The sequence below is a fragment of the Gopherus evgoodei genome, chromosome 14 (genome assembly GCF_007399415.2).
Source record: "Gopherus evgoodei ecotype Sinaloan lineage chromosome 14, rGopEvg1_v1.p, whole genome shotgun sequence".
NCBI lineage: Eukaryota > Metazoa > Chordata > Testudines > Testudinidae > Gopherus > Gopherus evgoodei.
This window is the reverse complement of record NC_044335.1, coordinates 5318846-5337514: the sequence shown is the minus strand read 5'-3', so window position 1 is coordinate 5337514 and position 18669 is coordinate 5318846. Positions and strand designations below refer to the sequence as shown.

General features: G+C 44.8%; 1 protein-coding gene across 3 annotated transcripts; it reads left to right on the top strand.

The window, feature by feature from the left end:
• The first annotated feature begins 898 nt into the window (after positions 1-898).
• Positions 899-18105, top strand: LKAAEAR1 (LKAAEAR motif containing 1). Of its 3 annotated transcripts, none has more exons than XM_030533764.1 (4): positions 899-1055; positions 9295-9616; positions 14791-14913; positions 17322-18105. In XM_030533764.1, exons 1-4 carry the CDS (start codon positions 976-978, stop codon positions 17382-17384), a joined length of 588 nt encoding a protein of 195 aa, XP_030389624.1. In that variant the 5' UTR covers positions 899-975; the 3' UTR covers positions 17385-18105. The 3 variants fall into 3 exon arrangements, with proteins under 3 accessions (XP_030389624.1, XP_030389626.1, XP_030389625.1); XM_030533766.1 differs by having other exon boundaries at positions 1013-1055; positions 9284-9616; XM_030533765.1 differs by lacking the exon at positions 899-1055 and adding an exon at positions 5728-5846.
• The last annotated feature ends 564 nt before the right edge of the window (positions 18106-18669 follow it).

Here is an 18669-nt window from a genome sequence, read left to right as displayed (position 1 = left end):
CTTGTGCTAGGGCTGGCACTCTACAGGCACATAGTTGGAGACCATCCCTTCTTCAAGGAGTTAACAGTCTAATTTAAAACAAAAGGTGAAAACAGTAGAACATAAAGCAGTAGGGCTGGGCGGAGGATGGTGAGGGTAGCAGAGCTAAGATTGCCAAGCTGCATAGGTTAGATATGTATACAATTAGCCTTTATGTATCAATTGTAATGTAGTAGTACCTCACAACTGCAATCAGGAACCAGGGCTTCATGGTGCTAGGGACAGTACAAACACACAACAAAAAGAGCGTCACTGCCCCCCAAGAACTTACAAGACGCACAAATTAAGGAACTTCTAGCACTGGGTGGAGACATGCACAGTATGAGCAGAAGCAGTGCAAACTCCCCATATAGCCCTGCAAAAGCCCCACAGACTGGACCAGCAATACCCCTTATTATTTCAGCCCTAGGCCTCCAGCGAGCAATGCCAACACGGCCCTGGCCTGGCCTGCACCCTCTCATATTGCAATCCCAGATCCCATACTTCTCTGCACACGCCCCCAGTCCTAGTTTGCAAAGACACGCGAGCATTTCAGTTCCGTGTGCCAGGCACCTCTGCCTCCATCCCCTCTTCCAGCCTGCGGGCATTACCCCTGCTATTGCAATTCCAGGCCCTATGTTGCTCTGCCCCCACCCCGGCTCTTGCCCGGAAGACCCTCTCCTTTTGCAGCCACCCCCACATTGCTCCGCTCTATCCCCAGTCTTCGTTTGCAGCCACCCCCACATTGCAACCGCCGCGCTGCTCTCGAACCCAGCTCTCCTCCAACCCCCTGAGCGCGCGCTCCCTGCAGGCGAAGCGCCACACGCCCGACACCCAGGGGAGCTGCTGCCCGCCCCGGCCCCTCCGGCCGCCGTCTGCCTGTCACGTGGTCCCCGAGCTGGGAGCGAGGCGGAGGGGCGGAGCCGCTTGGCCGGGTTGCCCGGCAGCGCCGTGTCCATGGCAACGATTGTAAAGGCCGCGAGGGGGAAGCGAGGCCGGGCCGGGCCCTGGCGGGAAGAGGAGACGCGACGGGAGGGGTAAGAGCGGGCTCCGCGTGGGGGGGAGATTGGATCCGACCCCCCCCTCGATCCCCAGCGCAGCCCCAGACTCCCCGGGGCTCCCCGCCCCCTCCCCCTCCCATTCCTCTTTCATCTCTCCCCCCCCCGGGTCCCTGCCCCCAGCGCAGCCCCAGCCCCCCTCCAGGGTCCCTGCCCCCAGCGCAGCCCCAGCCCCCCCCCAGGGTCCCTGCCCCCAGCGCAGCCCTAGTCCCATCCCTCCCCCCAGGGTCCCTGCCCCCAGCGCAGCCCCCCTCCCATTCCTAGTGCATCTCCACCCCCCCAAGGGTCCCTGCCTCCAGTGCAGCCCCAACCCTCCCCCCCGGGTCCCTACCTCCAGCGCAGCGCCAGCCCCCCTCCACAGGGTCCCTGCGCCCAGCGCAGCCCCAGCCCCCTCCCACAGATTCTTGTCCCCAACGCAGGGCCAGCCCCCCCTCCATACGATCCCTGCCCCCAGCACAACCCCAGTCCCATCCTTCCCCCTCCGGGTCCCTGCCCCCAGCGCAGCCCTAGTCCCGTTCCTCCCCCCAGGGTCCCTGCCCCCAGCGCAGCCCCAGCCCCCCCCCAGGGTCCCTGCCCCCAGCGCAGCCCCAGCCCCAGCCTCCTCCGGGTCCCTGCCCCCAGCGCAGCCCTAGTCCCATCCCTCCCCCCAGGGTCCCTGCCCCCAGCGCAGCCCCAGCCCCCCCCCAGGGTCCCTGCCCCCAGCGCAGCCCCCCTCCCATTCCTAGTGCATCTCCACCCCCCCAAGGGTCCCTGCCTCCAGTTCAGCCCCAACCCTCCCCCCCGGGTCCCTACCTCCAGCGCAGCGCCAGCCCCCCTCCACAGGGTCCCTGCGCCCAGCGCAGCCCCAGCCCCCTCCCACAGATTCTTGTCCCCAGCGCAGGGCCAGCCCCCCCTCCATACGATCCCTGCCCCCAGCGCAACCCCAGCCCCCCCCCAGTTTCTGCCCCCCCAGCACAGACCCAGGGCATCCTGCCCTCAGTGCTGCCTCTTAGTCTCCCAGCTCCCCCTCAGGGCACCCCTGCCTCCTCCCCACTGGGCATAGCAAGAGCCCCAAGCCGCTCTCCCATCACAGGCTCCACACCAATCCCAGGGGCTAGTACAGCCCCTCACATGGCTCCTGTTGAACCCCCCCCCCGCACCTTTCCAGAGCTGGGTGTGGCTCTCCCCTCATGCTGCTGGTGTGCAGCCCTGGTCCCAGATGCCATGGTGATGGGTGTGGTACAACTAGGTAGCTAGACAGGCAGGGTGTTGCAGAGGCTGCAGCTCCCCAGGTGCTATATTTTGCACAGAGACTGCAGATCCCACTGTTCTGTTTCAGCCAATGGGTCACCACCTGCCAAAAATTCTAATGTTTCTCTGACGCTTGTCACAGCATATCCCAGTTCCAAACCGTTGCAGTCTGGAGAACAGGCTACAAATCACACAAGAGAACTGCCTGGGCTCAGCTGGGTCAGATGGCATGCAGATACCTTGGCAGCCTTACTGATTCTATTGATGTGGGAGCAACATATAACATTGAAAAAGAAAAAAAGTAGGAAAAAATTCCAGACTTCTTTGAATCTCAAATATGGTTTGATTCAGATACAGCTCAAGTTGTTTATGAGGCGGATTCCTGTTGTATCCACATATCCTATTGTATCCACGTATGTCATTGTATCAGCTGGGTCTGCACTTTTTACAGATCCAGACTAACACGGCTACCCCTCTGACACTAAACATTAGCGACGGGGTGGGGAGAAAAAGGACTTACGAGTCAGTCACTTTAATGAATACCTGCTAGCCAGCTTCAAGTTTTGCCCAGATCTGTTGAAAAGTTTCCAGAGAAGATACCAGGGTTCGATGTCCAGCAGCTCCCATTGTGACCCTTCTGGCCATATTTTCACACCCAAATAGCTGAGTTCTTTTCAGAATCTGGACACTTATTTTGGTGCCTAAATGGGAGCTGACTTCTTTTGAAGATCTGGCCCTATGTGTATAGGGCTAGAATTTGAGACTTGCCGAGGACACACAGCTCCCACTGAACCACTGCTCAGCCTATCTCACTCACATTATAAAAGAGTTTACAGAAATAACCCCGACAGAAGATCTTTCTGTGGCAATTTAATCTGGTGAGTCTGAGTGATGCTTTTATACCTCCAGAAAGAGGGACTTGACTTGCAGTCTTAATTGTTATGGACAGGAAAACCAGTGTTGTCTTATCTAGGACCACAGGAATACACACCAGTGACCAAACCTGACCTCCTCTTAAGAAAGTGGCTAAGCATTAAACCGCACAGTGCAGCCATTATATAGGTCGAGAAATATGTGTTTTAAGCCTCACTAAACCTGTCAAAGAAGTGGACACCTTGAACCCAAAATGAAGAATTGCAATTGATGTTTGTTAGGCTATGTGTCCTTTCTTTAGCAGATGTTGCATATAGTTATATTTTATTAGATGCCTAGAGGTCTTTCTTAGTAAAATGTATTAATTATTATTTTTTTATCATTGTTAATATTATTTTATTGATACAATGCTTTTCACCATATAAGATCTCAAAGCACATTCTTGCTGTGCTACAAACAAGTCACTTCGGTGACATGCAGACTCTTTGGGATGGAGTGCAGACAGCTGGCATGCAGCACACTCTACAACAAAGATGGGACATTTTGGGCCAGTGACATTGCAGTGAACTGTTATTCTTTTGAAAAGGCTCATGGAGTCTTTAGGGCTATAACATTGAGCACATTCATAGTTTATTCTATAGGACTCTGGAAACATCCCTCCAACTTACAGGCATTCTTAGAGGACAGATATATTTCAGTCTTATAGCAAAGGTTGAGATTTGGCACATATGTATCATTAGAAAATTAAAATACATAAACATGTAGACTTGTACCAACTCTGGCTATATTATGTCTTGTGGATTCAGTTTCCTGAATTTCTATTTGATGGGTACTAGTGACCTGGAGGTGAAAGTCTTTGTCAGAGGCCATATAAACCATCCAGGCCCACCATCATAAAACTTTAATCAACAGTTTATGCTTGGTGATTGGATTTTCAAGGTATTTCTGTGATCTAAATGAGTGTGACTTTTTATTTAAGGGAATTGAAAGAAATGAAGTTTTTATACATCTGAATAATTATAGTTAAGAACATTCATGTTGTCAAGTATCAGAGGGGTAGCCGTGTTAGTCTGGATGTGTAAAAACAGCAAAGAGTCCTGTGGCACCTATTAGACTAACAGACCTATTGGAGCATGAGCTTTCGTGGGTGAATACTCACTTCATGCATCCAACAAAGTGGGTATTCACCCATGAAAGCTCATGCTCCAATACGTCTGTTAGTCTAATAGGTGCCACAGGACTCTTAGCAACATTCATGTTGTAAACTAAAACTGCTTACGTTACATAACTATATACATTGACTAAATATTATTAGAGAGAAATTAGTTAGATAGTAGAGCAACTTGGAAAATAAAATCTGTATTGAGACCTACATTTTTTATTTAAAAATACATAAGTATGTTTTCTGAAGTCCTTGCACACATGTATATGTAAATAGACATGCAAAATATGTGTCTGTATTTGCATATATCAGTTGTGTGCCCAGTTACTGTGAGAGTACATACAACTATAGTCATTGACCACACAAACAACCATTTGTATCTGAAACTGATTGTCTGCATGTGCAGCTACTGCACTTACACAAACAACCATGGTAATTGTGCATGCACTTATGTGCAATGTTTTCTTATAATCTCTCTCATAATATTCTAAAAATTCTGTGCTTTCAAAACAGAGGTTTAGCCATGCAACTTCCACTAAGGTAAATACACGAAGTACAGTAACCATTGAACCATCATACTAATAATGCATGGGAAAGAAACAAGCCAACTACCTCTGTAAAAATGGATAATTTTGTTACATTATTGCTTAATACACCTCTACCCCAATATAACACTGTCCTCGGGAGCCAAAAAATCTTACCGCGTTATATCAAACTTGCTTTGATCCGCTGGAGGGCGCAGCCCTGCCCCCCCGGAGAGCGATGCTTTACCGTGTTATATCCGAATTTGTGTTATATCAGGTCGTGTTATATTGGGGTAAAGGTGTAATGGCAAGGGAAATGTTTGGATTCTGAAGGACTTGTGAACTTTGCCCTTTTTTCACAAGAGTTCCTGCCTTCTCTTTATTTTCTATGTTTCACACATGGAGTATAGTAAGCCAAAGAGAATTCAAAGTGGGTGGATTCTTCACCACATTTCTCAGCTAGACTTCAAAAGTTTCAGTTCCTGAACAGGGTTTTGCAAGAGCAAAACTCTGAAGTAATATATTACAAGACAGCTTATCTAGTTTTGGTCATAAGCATAAAGTCTTCAAACAACAAACAGTTCATCATAATATGCATAGCTCTTCTGGCATCAGAAGATCGAGAAAGCATTGGAAGTAATGATATATTAACAAGAAAAAGACTTGTATGTGTTTAAAATCCCATTTGCAGTATCCACTACCATCCTCAAAACAAGTTCCTCTTCTTGTCAGTTGCATCCTGTGTGATTTCCTGCCATGGTTTTATATGAGCAGTACAAATGAAAGGAGTCTTCCTTTCGAGAAGTCCATTTTGTTTTCTCTCTTTCCTCTAACTTCTTATTTTATTTAAAAAAAAGAAAAGAAAAAAAAAGACTTTCTGAGCAGTCTTCTGTGGAATCAGACTGGTTTCTTTCTACGTCAGAATATTTCCCTCTAACTTTCTGTTATATGACCAGGTTCAGCATACACAGGATACAAGAGGTATAGCAAAAATACATTGTTCCTGTTACAGAATATATAGTGTATATATACATATGTATATATGCGATACAGCATAGCTATGTTGTTACTACATGAATAGGAATTAATTTTCAGAGTTAAATAATTCAGTGGTTTTACTGACTGCAAAAGTATTGGCCTTTATCTTGCCAAGGAATTCTCTTTCACCTTTTGCTACTACAAAATTTCCACCACACTCAGTTTTGCCAATTACTATAAAGTAATTTGAAACTACCATGTAACTCTTCTGCTACTGCTAGGACTCAACTCCTGTATACAGACACAGTAGGCTGCTCCTTCAAGTCCTAGGGCCAAATTCTGAGGTGAGTTTACTCATCTAAATTGTAACTTGCCCCCTTCTTTTGTTTCCCTAAACATACATGTTACTCACACTTGGACTACCGTAATTAGATTCCCTTGGACTTACTTAATGACTTAAATTCCCATCTGTGGTATATCCTCAAATCATATCTGAATTTAGCCCACTTAGAGTATATTGAGCCTTCTTCATTTGAAAAGAGTGGGAGCTCTAAGCCAAGGATCCTAGCACAGTACCTTCAACTGCTCCTGTTACTACTACAAACAATAGGTGTAAAATAAGTAAGAAAAGTAGCCCCCACTCCACAGTAACTTACACCTCTTTAAACATTCTTCCACCATGTTAGCATGGAAATTAAAACATTTTACCTTCCTTACACTCACTTGCACATTAGTATCTGCATATAGGTAAATTTAAAGGAGTGCAACAGAATCTATTATATACCTCCTTATACTTCTGGATATGCCTCTTGTTCTCAATATAATGGGGATTGTCTAGTTTGTTTGTTTGTGAGTCAAAACAAAGTTTAATGAAAATGGCTCTTCTGAAATAAACTTCCGGATCTGCATACAGTAAGTGGGTCTAAGGCTTGTTACATTCTAGTCACACGGCTGTCTGCACCAGAAGCAGACTTCCTCCTTACCGACATTATTTCCTGTGACAAGAATAGCTTCGGGTTACTGCAGACTGGCACAAATTGCTGGAAAAATTCCACATTCTGGGAAATAAATGAGCACTAATCAACACTGCCCTTTGTTTGTTCATTATGGAGCTGTGTGCTAGTTTTGGTTCACATGGGTTGGTGTAAAACATTTTGCACTTCTGGTTGACATGTGGGTTCATGGGCACACCTCCCCTTTTTTTATGCCTACTTCAGTTTCACTGTATGTTTCACCCGAAACTGCCCCATTCTGTCTGGTTTCAGGTCAAAACCATAGAAAATCACTGTATTTGGTATGATTCTCACCTGGAATCATAAACTGGCCCAGATTAGCTCCAAATTCAACTAGATTTTATATAAAAATTGAAACTGGAAGAGTTTCATTATGAAACATTTGCATAAATGTGTGAATTGGGTTTAGTAGTTATGGATTAACTTGAACATATCAGAGCTTCTGTTTGATTCAAATTGTATTCAGAAGTTGTTGAAATATCCCAGTTTTTCTGAACTTCTTTTTCAACCCATTAAACATGAGAGCTTCTCATTCATGGTGGGTTCTTTGAAAAGTGAGGAGTCTCTAAGTCAAGTATTCTAGCACAGCATCTCTACCTGCTCCTATTAATACCATAGATACATATCAGCGTTAGCTAGTAATTAGAGTAAAGACTTCTGAGTTGTAATCCCAACTCCACTTCTGATTTGTATAATCTTGAGCAAGTCAATTAACCTCTGAGCCCTCTGTAAAGTAGGGATAATGATGCTTGCCAACCTCACAGAGTTGTTTGAAAGATCATCAATCAGTTCATGTTTGTGGAATAGTTTGAATACGTATGGTGTTTGAGAAGTGATATTATTAATTATTATCACAGGTAGATATATTGTAAATTTCTTTTCACAACTGTATTTGATGTCTAATGTCTTGTACTTTATTCACTGCTTTTAATCTACAGGATTATCTAAATCCTGATTTGTATGTTTTACATGTAATTACAGCCTTTTGAGGCTTTGACTCATGTGTTTGATTCACACTGCATTCTAGATGGCTGTTGTTTACCTCAGTGCTTGGCCTAAAACTGAACTGAAGTTCCAGAAATCCTTCCTGGGCCAGTTCCTCTGCTGATGTAAATTGGGGTAGCTCCATTACTTCAGTGAAGCTACAATGATTCACAGCAGCTGAGGATCTGATGCCCTGTATCCATCCATCAATACAAGCTTGTACAGATTGCAGAGTGCTGATGAAGCAGGGGGGAAATCCATCAGGATGTACCTGACAAGCTGATGCAAGCTATGACATGAACTATTAAAACACATATTTAAAACATTTTGTCCCAGGGATCCTTAGATCCTTGACCAACATCCCATTTTACTGCCCAGTTTACACACCCAAATTCAGATAAGACCCCATTCTTCCAGATTAAGAAGGACTCACTTCATAGCTTGAAAACTTCAGTCCTTAGTCAACCAAGGGGATCAGTGAGTGACATGAATTGCAGAGGTCCAATACATGTCTCTGTAGTGCTGCCAAGCTCAATGTGTGTCCTACATAGGAGTGCAGAAGAGCACAGCCATTGGGCCTTTGGGCTGGTCTAAAATGTTTCTAAGATTGCATTAAAACTGAACTTAGAATAGTAAATACTGGAAAACAAAAGGGACTGACCTGACCCCACAATTGGCTCTTTTAGTACAACAGCAGTGATGAGCAACTCACTGAGCATTTCTAAACACTCAAGTACAATATTTAAGAGCTGCCAAGGAAATTGGAGATGCACGTGTAGCTTAGACAGATGGTTTTCTTTTATAGGAGAGAGAAAAGTACCCACCAAAAAGACAGATCAGGCAGTTGGACGTTTAATGTATGAGTAGCCATAAATATGTTGTAGTAGCCAACACAGTGTCTGAATCTTCTCATTGAGGAGCAAAGGGTTTGAAGAATTGAAATAATACAGATTAAAGAAAAATGTGTAAAAAGTAAGGCTAGACCATTATGATGAAGATGTATTTTGCAATAGTGCCTACATGTCCCAATTGAGATCGGCGCCCGATGGTGCTGGGTACTATACAGACACACAATAAGAAACAGTCCCTGCTCCCAAGGACCTTGCAAACCTAGTAGAGAAGACAGACATAAGGTGAAAGAGAAGCAAAGTTAACTTACCCAGGGTCAAAGAACAGGTCAGCCACAGAACCAGGAATAGCACCTAGATCTCCTGAGTCATAGTTCAGTGCACTATTTACTGGACCATACTAAGTAACCTACTGGTACCATTACATAGCACTAACTAAGAAACTTGAGTGTGAATCCTGCCCTCAGCCTGACACCTCCTAAGCCAGATGGGGCTTTCAGCAGCTTCCCCACTTGAAGAGTGTAGGATTTCCCAAAGCACCAAGTACTCCTCACCTCACATTGTTACAACTCTGGATTGTTTTCGTCTTTTTCAGTCTTAACCTAGAATAAAGATGACTGCAAGAGAAACAACTATGCACAAAGGGACAATTATTCCTAAGTCCCGGAAGAGTTTACTTTCATTTGATGTAAATGCAGTGTCTCCACAGCAAAAAGAGAGGTATCTGGCATTTGCTGAGCCCACTGAGGAACCAGTGAAATCCATGCTGGCTTCAGACATTCTTATGATGGATAAAATTTCACACAAGCACTCCATGTGTGAAAGAGATGCAGAGCAAAAGAAGCAAGCCAGGGTCATTGGGCTGCTCAAGGCTGCAGAAGCCCGGAACCGCCTTCGAAACGTGAGACTCCGATTTCAGAACTTGAGAGTAAGTTAACCTCAAAGACCTTTCATGAACAGGCCAGGCTGATAGTATTGTGCGAGATGGGACTGAGGAATCGTAGGCAGCAAAGATAATTTCTTTATCATACCCTGAAATGTCACTTTTCTAATGCATACAAATTATTATATTTTGAAGTGAGCAAGGGAAAAAACAAAATATTAGTTTTTCTCCTTCGTGTTCAAAAGAGAGGAAATTTGTATCCAGTTGCACCTTCAAACCTGTTTCATTAAACATCCTGAAATGTGTGGGGAAAATTCTAACAGTCATCATCCATTTTTTCAGCTGACAAACTTTTCCTCATCCTAATATAGAGAAGGGGTGAAAATGAAGATTATAATGGAACCTCAGTTGCAATCTTAACAATGGAGATATGGCCGTTTCTCCATATTGCCTTCTCTTAGAGGGTTTGTCTACACTGAGGCTGGAGATTTAATTTCCAGCTCAGGTAGACATACTCCTGCTAGATTGATCAGCAGAAGCAGTGGTATGGGCTAGCCATGCTGAATACAGTGCTACCTGAGATGCTAAATACACAATTAGCTGGCCTATCCCACTGCTTGTGGCGTTGTGGCTCCACTGCTGATTTTAGCATGTTAGCTTGATTAGAAATTACACCTCCAGCTCCACTGTAGACATAACCCATAGACAGCTTTGGTCACTAAAATGAGCCCATTTTCTCTTCTGTGGTCCTTGTGATGCTCCATTACATTCAAGTGCAGGAGAACATGCATTTAGGATCCATTTGTAAAATGAAAACAATCCTTTTGCTGAATTTTGGCCAGGACCTGCAGAATTGTGCGTGCACGTGGTTGCATGCCCAGTTTTAAAATAAACCTACCACAGTTGTGTGTGAAGCCATGACAACTGTGAATGCAAATAACCAACTATTCCTCTAGCTGATTATTTGCTTGTGTAGTTTCCACTTATGCATGCAACCATGAAAATTGTCTGCACAATTGTCTTTCTAATTGTCATTAGACAATTCTAACTCCTAGAAGGAGGAGGTTTATGTGTTGCTTCATATATCAAACTGGTGTTGGAAAAGATCACGTCAGCACACTGTCATTCATTAAGGATGGCATTTTCTAAGTACCCAAGTGATTTAGGAGCACATGCACCAATAAAGCCAATAGGGCTTTGTGCTCCTAACTCACTTGGGTGCTTTTGAAAATCCTGTCCTAAAAGCTCAGCATAGATCTCATACAATACATCTCATCAAGTGCACTAAAGTAACTTCCAGTTTACAGCTGCAGACTGGAGTTTCTCTGTTTATTCCCTGTGAGAAAACCAATTCTGCAAAAGTTGCTTATTTTAGACCCTAGAGCCTCAAGGAAGATATTTTCCCCTAATCCCAAACTAAATGATATCATACTTGGCTAGCACTGTAACCATGGTACTGAAGTTATTTATGACTCTGAAATTAATATATGCTATAGTTAGTAACAGTGGAACAGGGTTTCTCCTATACTACTGTCCAACTGCCTCTCTCCCCCAACCCAGGCTACTCTGGAAAGCAAGACAGACTGTCTCCAGAGGGTCTTTAGTTTACAGTAACTGAAGTAAGTTTTTGCTGATTTCCAAAACTTGGCAACACACAACTGAATATGTGCAAAGATGCATCTTCTAAACATAAGACAGTGCTTGGCCATGTTTTTATTGATCTTCATTTTGCTAGGGGATTTGTTTGCTTTAGTTTAGATTTTTTTTAAAGTGAATTTTAGTGTCCATATATGACCCTGGGGCACAGAACAAGGACTGGCAGCAGCTGGGCAAGCTTTCCTACACACTGCTCCTCTACCCTGACCTGGAGGGATCTCCTGCAGGGCGGAAAATAGATTTCAATCTTGTGTCTGAGACACTCTGCTAAAGCTGCCTACAAGGGATCCATTGGAAGTGAGGTCATCTGAGAACTGGACCAATATCTCCCAAATTGATTCCTCTGCAGAGGCACCAGGCAAGTCCAAATAGAACACAGCAAAGTGGAGAGGAGCAGAGAAAGCTGCACGATCCTAAATCCCATTCTGGACATATGCTACTGATGGAGGTCAGGCAGCTCCCTGCTTCCACAGTGACCCTTAGAGCAGACAGCCAGGAGAACAGCTCATGCTCAGATCTGCATATTCAGGCATAGCCCATTGGCCCGAGCCACTTCACTTTGCTCCTATGGCTCTCAGCTCAGCAGTAGTAGCTCATAGGGTGTGCAGCCTTCTCCTGGGGGAGAGAATGAGGTTGGGGAGTCACCACATGAGGAGGAATATCAAACCAGAGAAAGGGCAACAGCAACAACAACAGAAGGGAAAGTCAAGGAAAAAGAGAGAAGCAAAACAACATCGGAGGGAAAAACAAAAGAGAGAGAGAAGGAAAGGGCAGAGAAATTGGGCAGCACAAAGAAGCCATGCTGGGACTCTTTGCTGGGGCACAGTGTGTGGGGCACAAGGGATGCCCAGTTCCTCTGTCCTCTCCTTATGGGGCAGTTAGAGCAGTCTTAGGGGTTACCTGTAACAAAGTAGGCAAGACACTCTGTTCTCAAGGACAGGTTTTGGATCATGTTCTGATTGGACGTAGCTGATCATTTTTCAATACCCACTCCATGTACACAGTTTCATTCGGGGGTAGCACTCATTTCTTTGCAGTTCCATAGCATGATAAACCTTTTAATGCCTTTCATTGTCATTTCTAAAAGCCTGTCTATAGAGCAGTAGGATTCTGCCAGCCAGAGTAAATCCCTACCCATATATTGGGGCTTTTCAACCATGCTGGCTTTGGGCCCAGACCTACTTCCACTTGAAGTCAATAGAAAGACTCTGAGGCCTGGTCTACACTACGCGTTTAAACCGATTTTAGCAGCGCTAAACTGATTTAACACCCACCTATCCACACAATGAGGCCCTTTATATCGATATAAAGGGCTCTTTAAACCGGTTTCTGTACTCCTCCCCAACGAGAGGAGTAGCGCAAAAATCGGTATTACCATATCAGATTAGGGTTAGTGTGGCCGCAAATTGATGGTAGTGGCCTCCAGGCAGTATCCCACAGTGCACCACTGTGACCACTCTGGACAGCAATCTGAACTCTGATGCAGTGGCCAGGTAGACAGGAAAAGCCCCGTGAACTTTTGAATTTCATTTCCTGTTTGCCCAGCGTGGAGCTCTGATCAGCACTGGTGGCGATGCAGTCCCAAATCCAAAAAGAGCTCCAGCATGGACTGTACGGGAGATACTGGATCTGATCGCTGTATGGGGAGACAAATCTGTTCTATCAGAGGTCCGTTACAGAAGATGAAATGCCAAAGCATTTGAAAAAAATCTCCAAGCTACACAGTGCTGCGTGACAAGCGTAACGGAAAGCCAAAGAATCAAATGGACGCTCATGGAGGGAGGGAGAGGGTACTGAGTACTCCAGCTATCTCACAGTCCACAGCAGTCTCTGAAAAGTATTTGCATTCTTGGCTGAGCTCCCAATGCCTGTAGGTTCAAACACATTGTCCGGTGTGGTTCAGGGTATAGCTCGTCAATTTACTCCTTCCCCCCCCACGAAAGAAAAGGGAAAAAAATCATTTCTTGACTTTTTTTAATGTCACCCTATGTGTACTGAATGCTGCTGGTAGATGTGATGCTGTGGCATTAAAGAGCAGTATCCGCTCCTCTTCCCTCCCCGGTGGCAGACGGCACAATATGCTTGACAGCTGCTGAGTACTCCTGGCTGGTCTCAGGTGAGGCTGGCTAGGGGTGCCTGGGTAAAAATAGGAATGATTCTCGGTCATTCCCAGCAGATGGTACAGAACGGCTGGTAACCGTCTTCATCATAGCAACTGGGGCTGAGCTCCATCAGCCCCCTCCCTTTCATGTGTAAAGAAAAAATTCTGTACTGCCTGGACTATCATAGCAGCGGGATGCTGGGTTCCTCTCCCCGACACTGCTTCATGTCCTGCCTGGACTATCATAGCAGCTGGAGGCTGCCTCCCCCTCATTTTATCTCAGTAACAAGTCAGTGTTTCTTATTTCTGCATTCTTTATAACTTCATGACACAAATGGGGGGGACACTGCCACGGTAGCCCAGGAAGGTTGGGGGAGGAGAGAAGCAACGGGTGGGGTTGTTGCAGGGGCACCCCCCATAAATGGCATGCAGCGCATCACTTCTGCGGGATCTGACACGAAGCAGCTGTGCTCTCTGGTTCTCTAGTACACTTGCCCCATATTCTAGGCAGGACTGACTATTTTTAGATACCATAAAGGAGGGATTGATTCAGGGAGTCATTCCCATTTTTGCCTTTGTGCCCCCGGCTGATCTCAGCCAGGGGCACCCATAATAGCAGCAGACGATAGAGAACGACAGACAACCGTCATCTCATCGCCAATTTACAATGGCAGCAGACAGTACAGAACAACTAATAACCATCTCTGCTATCATGCAAAAGCAAATGAATGCCGCTGTGTAGCGCTGCAGTATCGCCTCTGTCAGCAGCATCGAGTACACATATGGTGACAGTGACAAAAGGCAAAACAGGCTGCATGGTTGCCGTGCTATGGCATCTGCCAGGGCAATCCAGGGAAAAAGGGCGCAAAATGATTGTCGGCCGTTGCTTTCACGGAGGAAGGAATGACTGATGACATTTACCCAGAACAACCCACGACAATGATTTTTGCCCCATCAGGCACTGGAATCTCAACCCAGAATTCCAAGGGGCGGGGGAGACTGCGGGAACTATGGGATAGCTACAGAATAGCTACCCACAGTGCAGTGCTCCGTAAATTGACGCTAGCCTCGGACCATGGACGCACACCGCCGAATTAATGTGCTTAGTGTGGCCGCGTGCACTCGACTTTATACAATCTGTTTTACAAAACCGGTTTATGTAAAATTGGAATAATCCCGTAGTGTAGATGTACCCTCTGAGACTTCAGTGGGAGTTAGATCAGGCTTTCTAAAAAAACAGAACCATAAAAAGATTTTTTGAGGGGGGGATATGAGGTTTATTTGTTTGTTTAATTTAGGTTTGTTTCACAGTCTGAAGATCAGTTTCCTTAACCCACAGGGCCAGATTAATCCCATTGACTTCACAGCAATTACCCTGCAGATTTATTTGGCTCATTTTGGTCTAACGTGATTGCTTTCTTTATCCTTTGGTCTTTTGGGGTTTGTTTGTTTTTCACCACAGGCTCAGGAAATAAACCATCTGATATCCTGCCAGAAAACTGCCAGAGGCGCTGTGAGACTGGAGGTGTTTCTCCCACCCAGAAAGAACATTCAGAAACTAGCAGATAACTTGGACAGAGTTCAGGTATGTCTGAGCACATACCAGCAGTTAAACTGATTTCTTTCACTATCTTATCTGTCCATTTCTAGTTTTAAAGGAGAGGAGTGCTTAGCAGGCAAGTTACTCTTGGAATGTACTCAGTAACCCATGGCCAGTTGAACTGTAGATCATAAACAGAAGTAGCTAGAGGCATATACATATTATTTAACTAAGTTTAGCACCAAATAAGTTATATTGGTTAGAACAGGGAACGCAGAGTCAGGATATCTGAGTTCTGTTCTTAGCTTTGCAAATGTCTTAATATGTGACCTAGGGTAAGTCACTTAACCACTCTGTCTTGGTTTCCCCACATGCAAAATGCCTATTTCATAGCTGTCCCAGGCAGATGAACTGAGTTCCATGGAACTCTCCATCTCAAAGTCTCTCGGATGAAAATTTAAAGCTTAGGTCCTGTCTGCTCTCTTTAACACCAGTGATCTCTGTGCACTTTTCATAAGACTCAGCAGGCTTTGGTTCACTGTCCTTGGCCAGAATGCTCTCCCTGATCTCCCACACAACTGTTTTTCAGTGTGCTAAGCACCACTTGTTTGCCTGGCTGCACACTCCACCCTAGGGATGCGTGCAGCTTAGGTGGGTATATATAGTTTGTGAAACACTTTGGGATCCCTTGGGAGGCAAGGTGCTATGTTAATGTCACTCATGGCAATATATATAATACACTACAGTTCTGCATAAAATTAGCTATCAAACACATTAATGATAAACGATCTTTGCCCAGTTCCCAACTAATAATTGTGGCAAAAGCACTGGAAAACTGAGCAATGTGGATTTGCTGCTTGCTGTCTGTGGCTGTGTATTAAAGATCATTTCCTTTAGAGTGACAGCTAAAATACAGGCTCTTACACTGGATTTGTCTCTGATTTTCATGCCTGCACTCCCCTCCCCCCTCTGCCAGCATTTGTAAACATATCTTTCTGCTTTACTCCTGACTGCCTTGAGCAGATTCCTGGGATGTTAATGCCAGATACAGCAGAGTCCTTGGAGTGCTGAGAAGGGCAGACAGTCCCACAGCTGTAGCAAGATGGAACTAGATTACAGCACAGAGAGCATGTGAACATAATGGAATAGTCTGCTAGAAAAGCCCATCTCAGCCTTTGCAGGCAACTGTACCAATTTACTAGGCTGGCCTTAGCTACCCCAGCTAGTACCTACCACCTCTCATTCACTTGGGAGCAGCAACCTGCCGTCATAAGACTGAGTTTTTTGAAAAACCCAGGTTCCCTTGCAGGCTGGAGTACACACAACTGAATGGGAGATTGGTAGCATTGATGCGCTGGGGCCAAGTACCAAAGCTCATCATTAATGCTGGGAGAGGAAACCTGGAGTAACAGACAAAAGCATGAAGTACTGTACAGTGCTAGAATTTGTATGTGTACCAAGGAACCACAGCCTGAGAGCATTCTGGATCAGTGTAACTGCTGCACAAAAACAGGAAACTGCCCCTCCCTTCGTCAGAATAGAGGAAGAGGCTGCATGCCCACATCTGTGTCAGAATTGTGTCAGTGAAACTGGGTGATGGTTCCAAGCCCCAAGCAACAGGGCAGGGATAAGAGCAAATTAGTCATTTCACCTTCATCTGAAACATGCAGCTGAAGAAGCGATAGTATGGCTCGCACAGTTTTTACAAGAGCACCATCTCTAGGAACATTTAAAACTAGCCTGGACAAAGCTCTCAAAAAATAGATTGCTAAAAGATTCCTGCCCTGGCAGAGGGATGGACCACATGACCTAAAACATTTTTTCCATCTCTTAATTTCCAAATGTGAAGTCCTGACCCCATTGAAGTCAATGGGAATTTTGCATTGACTTTAAAGGGTGTCACTATTTCACCCTATGATTCTATGGAATATAGGCACTTCCACTGTAGCTCAGTGGTTTGAATTCAGCTCAGGCTGGTAGCAACTGACATTAGCTGCCATCTGCGAGCTGTTTAGTGATCTATAGGAAATGAGTTCCCACACACCTCTCCTCCACATTCACTCCTTCATTGGCAGTGTCAGCAGGGAAGCCTATGATTAAATCTATGTTGAGATTGAACAACTTTTGGCTAGAAGTGATTCCTCCAGAAAAGGGTTGAGGCACTTTGGTGGGATAGTAAAGGGAGCATTGAATGTTGTTGTCTCAATTTGACTTTCTGCAGATATAGAGAGGACATCTACTGTCAAAATAACCCCTTCTAAGCATTACATCCATTACAAATAGATAGAAATGAAGTGTCTGTATTTTTCTGTTAGCTTCTCCCCCACCCCAATCTGGCATTTCTCTCATTTGCAAGTGTAACTTTTGAAACAGCATTTGATCACATGTTGCTGCAGGGGACAGCTTTATGCTATTGTTCAGCCTTTCAGCGTCTTTTTGTCTTTGTTTTACAGAGGAGTAGAGTTGAAGCGATACTAGAAGATGAAAATGGCGAAATATTCATTAGAAGAACCTGAAACCTTGGCGGAGCTAGTTAGAATAAAGTACCATAGTGCCTGAACTGGAAGTGAGCATCTAGGAGAGCTACAAGTTGTCTCAGCTACTGATAATTACTGTTCAATAAACCACACCAGTTTCCTCTCGTGGGCATCCAGAGACGTGCAAATTTAAACTGTGATGGGCAGATCCACAGAACTTACCCAGAAACTGCTAAAGGAATGGAAGATTCAGCATAGTGGGCCAGATTCTAATTTCTCTCACACAGTTATAAATCCAGAATTACTCAATTGACTTCACACTGCTTACTCTGGTTTTACCCCAGCATGTCTGAGGTCAAAATTTGACCCTGCAACCTTCCTCAGTAAGGTACTCACTTGATTCATTGGAAATAGGGACCCTTTGGTGTTAAGCCAAATTGTATGGATAACAATGACTTTCAGCCTTTACGGTACATGAGTGAGAAACCTCAGTGCCATTGCCAGCCTTTTCTCGTGGTGAGTCCTTGGCCTTGTAATTTTAAAACTGTGAAGTATTGAAATGCTGTTTGCTTATATAGTCGTGCCTGTAATGTCCTTTAGCCTGTTGCTTCCACAACTGATAGACAGCAGGACACCCCTGCATGTTTTGAGGTGTGTCAAATACCACCCCGTGAAAACTCTGCAATAAAGGTAACAATGGATGCAACAAAGGAGATGTGATTTCATTATTACTGCTATAGACTGAGATCTATCTGTGAAAAGTAATGCTAGTTTCGAAAAGTCCTCATTTCAATAGAAATGAAGGAATGAAGAGACTGCAGTTAGTAACATTTACCATCAAACAAGGATGGATTTTTTTTTTTTTAGAGAAATAAAAGGCATCAGATTGAACAAAGTGACTAAAGATGAGAAAGTGTTGCAGAGAGATTTTCTTTTCATTGAAGTAGGATAAAAATGAAAGCATATTGCAATAAGTTATGTGTTAGCTAGTTTATACAACCAGGCCTTTCTGCTCCCTCCCTGCTTGTGCCAGAGAATTCCTTTTCTTGAAATTTTTGATGGGCTCTTCTCCCTCATCCCTCAGAAGACCTTCACCCCAGATAGATCTACCCCACACCAATATTTCATTTCATTGCTTCCTCCCACTGAGACCTTTGATACTCCCCTTTTCCCTCCTACATACCCACTGGGGCCATTTCACCTGTAGGGAGACACTAGCTGAAGATACCATCCCTTACTTCAAAAACCAAACCAAAAATCCCCTCGTCTGAGTGATACCACTCCCAGAGCAGCTTTCCTCTCTTCATCTGGTTGTGGGGGCCAG